Source organism: Geotrypetes seraphini, chromosome 1 (genome assembly GCF_902459505.1).
Source record: "Geotrypetes seraphini chromosome 1, aGeoSer1.1, whole genome shotgun sequence".
Lineage (NCBI taxonomy): Eukaryota > Metazoa > Chordata > Amphibia > Gymnophiona > Dermophiidae > Geotrypetes > Geotrypetes seraphini.
This window is the reverse complement of record NC_047084.1, coordinates 252,231,876-252,238,779: the sequence shown is the minus strand read 5'-3', so window position 1 is coordinate 252,238,779 and position 6,904 is coordinate 252,231,876. Positions and strand designations below refer to the sequence as shown.

Genomic DNA, 6,904 nt, shown 5'->3' with positions numbered 1-6,904 from the left:
CTTCCTTTTGTTCTCTAGTCACCTCCTGCCTCATTCCATCCCTGTACACCATGTCCTCCCTATCGCTCCTCTTTCCCTCCATCCCTGTGTACCGTCTCCTCCCTCTCTTTACCCCTCCTATGGTCTGGTATCTTTATCCTCTTTCCCAGTCTGGCATCTCTCTCCCCTCTTTCTCTTTCCCCCCTTTTTGTTCTGGCATCTTTGTCTTTCCATTCCCCTCCCCCTGCCTTAGTCTTGAACCTTTTCCCCCTCCTTCCTTTCCCTGGTCTGACATCTCTCTATTCTCTCTCTGTCCCCCACCCCCACCCCCTTTCCCATCCAGTAGTCTTAATATCCCCTTTCCTTCCTCTTCCTCTTCCTCCCATGATCTGGCATCTCTATCTGCCCCTTCCCTTTCTTCCCTAGCAGGTGTGGTCCTTTATTTTACTTTTCTCCCCATCCGGCTCTGAATTAAAAAATGACCTCTGGGGGGGGGGGGGGGGGGGGGAGGCGCGAGGCTGCTAGTGCCGAGGCGACAAGCTGCGGTGGACTTCTTACCCCGGCTCTCCCAATGCTGATCCATTTGCATGCCACCTCCCCACCTCACCCTCGAAAACCTAAAGGTCCTTGGAGATCACAACGTGACCCAATCCGATGATTAAGTTCCATATCCCTCTCCTGTCCACCCTTCTTTTACACTGCACGTCCGTTGAATTTATTAAGAGTGCCGGCACCTTCTCTAAAGAGCCTCACCACCACTCGAGCGCTGCAGCCGACTCACACACACACCCCAGTTGAATTCGTTAGTTCCTCTCAAGAGCCGCATGCAGATCATGGGAGGAGGCGCTGCGCCAAGTACTTTACAGGGACTGGAGGGGGAGGGAAATAATGCTTCTCCTGCACATGGTGGCCTTGCAGTGGGGTGGGTGGGCTGCGGGCAGGGGACCTATAGCCGCCGACAGCCGCGGCGACGAATACCTTCATGCCGGCTGTCCCGCGCAGAAGCAGCGCCCGACCCTCCGCCTGGCCCCGTTTGCTGTTCCGAGCTCGGGGCAGTTGTAGTCGCGCATGTGCACTTCTTCAGGCCACGGACATACTGAACACGCAAATAGAAGTGCGCATGCGCGGCTTAGGGTTTTATATATTAAGATACTGTAGAGAGAGAGAGAGAGATGTGTATATCTGTCTATATATGTTACCTAAATTTATAAGCATGTGCAGATTTGGTGTTGCGTGTTTACTATAAATAGCAAGGAGAAGAGGATAGATATACGTATTTCGAGTAACTTTGTGCTAAAATGACCTATAACTTCAATGAATGAACAGCTGTAATGTGTCCTTAGGATCTCTCAGATGTATTTATTTGAGACCTGTTTTCATACAACTTGTAGCTGTGTGATAGCATCACTTTACTCTTCCTTTAGGTGTTAGACATGGGGGTCTCATAAAAGAAATTCAAGACATGGGTTTTTACTGAGATTGTTAATCTAACTTAGTACAGCTTTAAACTCTGATGTTGTGACAAGACTTTTCTTATGTCTCAGGTTTGAAGTTTTTTGGTTTATTTTGTTGGACAGTGCAACCCCTCCCCCCATGTTGCATGCATTTTGTCTATGTCAGTGGTCCCCAACCCTGTCCTGGAGGACCACCAGCCAGTCAGGTTTTCAGGATAGCCCTAATGAATATGCATGGAGCAGATTTGCCTGCCTGTCACCTCCATTATATGCAAATCTCTCTCATACATATTCATTAGAGTTATCCCAAAAATCCAACTGGCTGGTGTTCCTCCAGGACAGGTTTGGGAAACACTGGTCTGTGTGTTATTATACATTTAATTATTTTTGCTTTACTTGTATTTTTATTTATTATTACACCACAGGTCAAATGATGCTCTATTGAACTATCTGCTAAACCTATTGAGAAGACATATTTTGACGTTATAGGCTGATCTGAAGGCAGATATATGAAAACATTTGCAGTTCTACAGTATATATGAGAAGCTGATGTAATGCATCATAGCAATAATCCTCTAGTGACTTAATTGAAGAGTAGTTTCCTGCGGGGGAGCCTTTGCACACATAAAGATGAAAAATTGAGTCCTGATTTCATTGACAGAGCTAAGGAGAGGCCTTGCTTCATGAACAATAGACGGGGGGCAAGCAGGGAGTAAGGGCTATGGAACAAATTGTTGAAATTATGCAATTCATGGATATGTGCTGCAGGGATTTTAAGGGGGGGAATGGTACTCACATTTTTGTCAAGCATACAGGCAGGCGATGAGCGTGCACCAGGAGCTAATCACATTAGGTTGGTATAGCTCTTTGTCATACAATAATAAAGCCAGTAAAGCACATCTAGGAAGGGTCTGGAGCTGCAGGGCCAAGAAAACATCTGGTACAAGGGGTTGCTCTTAGGAACTGAAGAACAAGTCACTGCAAGGATTTAAATAAATACAACAAAATAAATAGCTAAATTATCCCACTTTTGCTCTCCTATACATTTAGGAGGCAATTTTATAAGGAGTTACCTAAATTTAGGTGGAAAGGAGACACATAAGTGCCAGTATTCTAGTAATTTGCACAAGCATGTTGACACATTTATGCATAAATGATCATTTTCTGAGGTGCACTTTTCTGTAAGAATGCCCCAGTATTTCATAGTGCCTACTTTGCAGGTGAGCATTCACATAGGTGGGTTTACATTTGCCTACATTTAGAGTACTATCACCTGTGCACCTTCTAGAACAATCTAGGCACAAGCATTTGCACCCACTCTTCCAAACATTTCCAATATCACAAACGTCACCAGTAAACATGGACCTCTCCAAATGGTATATATTGAAATAAAATTTACTACTTCTGCATAGGACAGAGATGGAAATCTGCAGTTTTGACTGCAAGGACTACAGCAGGAGCCGATTGTGGAAGCGAGCACGAGCTTTTGCCATCGAGTTCAAAGTAAAGCTTTGCAAGAAGAAGATCATTAGGGACCTCCTAAAGTATGACATTGAAAATATTCCATAAGACTATTGGATAAAAGTAGACAACAGATTTGCCTGTCTTGACAAAGGAGATAGTTTTCTATCATGTCACTCGTGCATTTTTTGTGTTTCAAATGTTCTAGAACTCCTGACGCAGGCATTTTAGCCAAAAAATGTTGCGTGTTGAATCCTGTGACTTGCCAGATGTTTTTATGACTGGTTGATTGTATCATTTGTATTGCTCTACTGGTTACTTCTGCTCTTGTTTACTGAATTTTGTTTGTGCAGAGGTGTTTGTCTCCTTTGGTTTTTTGCGTGGAAATGTTAAAACATGTTATACTGTATAATAAAGAATCCTGTGTGCATATGGTCACTTTATTAAGGTTTATGAGGACAGGATGTGATGGGTCTGGTATACTGGAGGAAAGATACCACAAGCCGAAGCTATGCAATTCCTTCTTTAGCTCTTATTGGGGTTTGGAAGCATTATTATTCAGGTTAATTTTGTATGAGGCCAGATTGCAAAACTATACGACAGGAACCAGCATTGGGATAATTGTATAAATTGGTGCCTCGGTTTAGATACCCCAATATCATGCATTTAGGGCCTGATTCTATAAGTGGTGCCTAGCCAATTTCTACATGGAACTTACAATTTTTTAATTGGCTTGAATGGCGTGATAATTAAAAATAGAAAACAAGGGGTTGAGACAAAAATAGTTTTTCACTAGACTTTGGCATGCCGACAATCCCATGCTGACATTTGCACGTAGGATATATGCACACTGCTGCTTCCGCCGCTTTTAAGCCTTTCTGTAAGTACTGTGAGGGTGTGTGGGGGGTGGGTGAGGAAACAAAAGGAAACGGGAGTTTTCAGTGTACTTGAGGGGGTTCCCCCCAAACCCTCAGAACTCCCCCATTGGGAGCGCAAGGACTTGTAAATGTAGTAGGGGGTTTCCCCCCACACCCCTCACAGCGCTAACGGAAAGACTTAAAAGCGGCAGAAGCGGTGGTGTACATATGTCCTGCATGCAAATGTCACTGTGGGATTGTCGGTGCACCAAGGTCCAGCGCATTTGACAATGTACTGGCGTGGTTAGGGGTGAAGAGTAGGCATGGTATGACTTAGGCGTTGGTAGACATCTGTGTTAGGCACCAGTAATTTAGGCCAGAGAAATCCTGGCCTACTCTACCGACGCTTCGCATTATGATGCTTACTTGTGTCGAGTTTGGCACTGCTAGGCGCAATTCTATAAATAGTGCCCAGTGGTTAATTGACAACCATGCCAAACGGTGCCTGGGAGTTAGGCACTGCTAGGTGACATATATAGAATTATGCCTTTATGTAATCTTAAATTAATATGTTGGAGTTCTCTAAGTGACACATATACAATAATTTGTAATCTTCTATAAACTATGCACATAATTGGGAAATATGCCCATAGCCCTCCCTCCCACCCTTTTTGCAGTTATATGGTATGGCACTTAGACACTACCTTATACAATAATGCTTAATGTACATAGGTGCCTGTCAATAATAATGCCTTGGATGGACATAATGGTGTATACCTATAGGCACCAGTTTCTAGAATTACCCCACATGTGTTTAACTGTTCTGCTGACTCTTCTTTTCTTTTCCCTTTTTGTTGCCAGGGTCCTGTGGCTGGGTTCGTGGTGACATAAATGCAGGCACAGGCTGGATACTACAGTAAAGACATGTGAATGTGCTTCTTGCAGTCCCTGTTTCCATGGAGTAGCCCCCTCAGTGCTCTTATGAAATCCGTGACTTTCTGGCACCAATCAAATCATCTTGGCTTTACTGCTCATGAAGGTCGAAATGCTGAACTGGACCCTGGCTCAGCAGCAGCTGCAGCAACCTCGAAGAGATCTGCTGGTTGCACAGATAGTGACTGGAAGCCTTCTCACCCTGCTCATTGTCTGGACCCTCTTTGGCAACCTCATGGTTTGCGCTGCTGTCATGCGATTCCGGCATTTACGGACCAAAGTCACCAACATTTTCATTGTGTCTCTAGCAGTCTCAGATCTGTTTGTTGCCCTCCTGGTGATGCCATGGAAAGCTGTAGCAGAAGTGGCTGGTCACTGGCCCTTTGGGGCTTTCTGCAACATCTGGGTGGCTTTTGACATTATGTGCTCCACTGCCTCAATACTGAACCTATGTATAATCAGTGTAGACAGGTACTGGGCAATCTCTAGTCCCTTTCGATATGAAAGGAAAATGACTCAGAAGGTGGCTTTAGTGATGATTAGTGCTGCCTGGACATTATCCATCCTTATATCTTTCATACCTGTCCAACTCAACTGGCATAAGAGCAAAGATGCCAGACTGGTATCCAGTAACCATAGCACTGGGGATTGTGACTTCAGCCTGAACAGAACCTATGCTATCTCCTCCTCTCTCATTAGCTTCTACATCCCAGTGGCCATCATGATAGTGACTTACACCAGGATTTACCAGATAGCCCAAATTCAGATCAGAAGGATCTCCTCGCTGGAAAGGGCAGCAGAGCATGCTCAGAGCTGCAGGGGCAAGCGCATTGACTGCAAACACCATAACAGCCTGAAAACCTCAATTAGAAAGGAAACTAAGGTCCTAAAGACTTTATCTGTCATCATGGGGGTGTTTGTTTGTTGTTGGTTGCCCTTCTTCATTTTGAACTGCATTGTCCCTTTCTGTGACAGATCTGAAAGTCATCTCAAGGCTGGACTCCCCTGCATAAGTGAAACCACTTTTGACATCTTCGTTTGGTTTGGATGGGCCAACTCGTCCCTGAACCCTATCATTTACTCTTTTAATGCTGACTTCCGTAAAGTATTCTCTAGCCTCCTAGGGTGTAGTAACCTTTGCTCTAATACTCCTGTACAGACTGTCAATATCAGCAATGAGCTTATATCCTACAACCAGGATACAATTTTCCACAAAGAGATAGTCACCGCTTATGTTAATATGATTCCCAATATGGTTGACTGTGAGGATGAAAACGAAGACACTTTTGATCATGTGTCTCAAATAATACCTCATGATGAGCTGGCTTTGGATTCTCTGTGCGATGTGGACTGTGAGGGGGGCATTTCGTTAGATAAAATAACACCCTTCACTGCAAATGGTTTACATTAATCTGAAAATAATCTATAATAATAAAATGCTAGCCGCGCGTGCGCACTCTCGCCACGTGTTCCCTGAGATCTGATCTGTCACGCTGTGCGGCGAGAGTGCACATGCGCATACTACGTCACCAGCCGACGATCGCCTCCACAAGCCCGCTTCCAGCCAGCTGACGATCGCCTCCACAAGCCAGGACTGGGGCACAAAGAGTGCCTCCTGCCCCCCCCTCTCCGGGACGAACCGAGAAATGGAGCAGGACCGCCCTCCGCGATAGACCAGAGGAGTCTGGGTCCTTTGCCGCCCCCCCTTCCCTTCCCTTCTCGCGGACCCGACTACGAACTAGAGAATGACACAGTGACAAAATTCATCATCGTTCCCGTCCCCGCGGATAACCGCGGAAAACCATCTTCATGTCATTCTTTAAGGAGAGAGGGAAGAATCAGAGTATAATTGGGCACAACCACTGACCCGCAAGCTTTGCTTTGAAGAATGCTGTTGTAGAAGGACCGAGGTTGAAATAGACACTAGAAAATGACATGGGATTATTTCCCGTGGTTATCCGTGGGGACGGGAACGGTGATGAATTTTGTCACCGTGTCATTCTCTACTACGAACCTGGCGATTCAAGCAGCGTGTGCAGCAGTCTTCACACACTGCTTCGGGCCCTTCTACTGCCCTAATTTGCTCTGCTGCGTCTCTGATGATGTCATCAGGGACGTGCCAGAGTAAATCAGGGCAGTAGAAGGACCCGAAGCAGCGTGTGAAGACTGCTGCACACGCTGCTGGAATCACCAGGTTCGTAGTCGGGCCCGCGGGAAGTG

General features: G+C 45.6%; 1 protein-coding gene across 1 annotated transcript; it reads left to right on the top strand.

The window, feature by feature from the left end:
- The first annotated feature begins 4,796 nt into the window (after positions 1 to 4,796).
- On the top strand, positions 4,797 to 6,095 carry DRD5 (dopamine receptor D5). Its single transcript, XM_033930468.1, has one exon. It carries the CDS (start codon positions 4,797 to 4,799, stop codon positions 6,093 to 6,095), a length of 1,299 nt encoding a protein of 432 aa, XP_033786359.1.
- Positions 6,096 to 6,904: the final 809 nt, after the last annotated feature.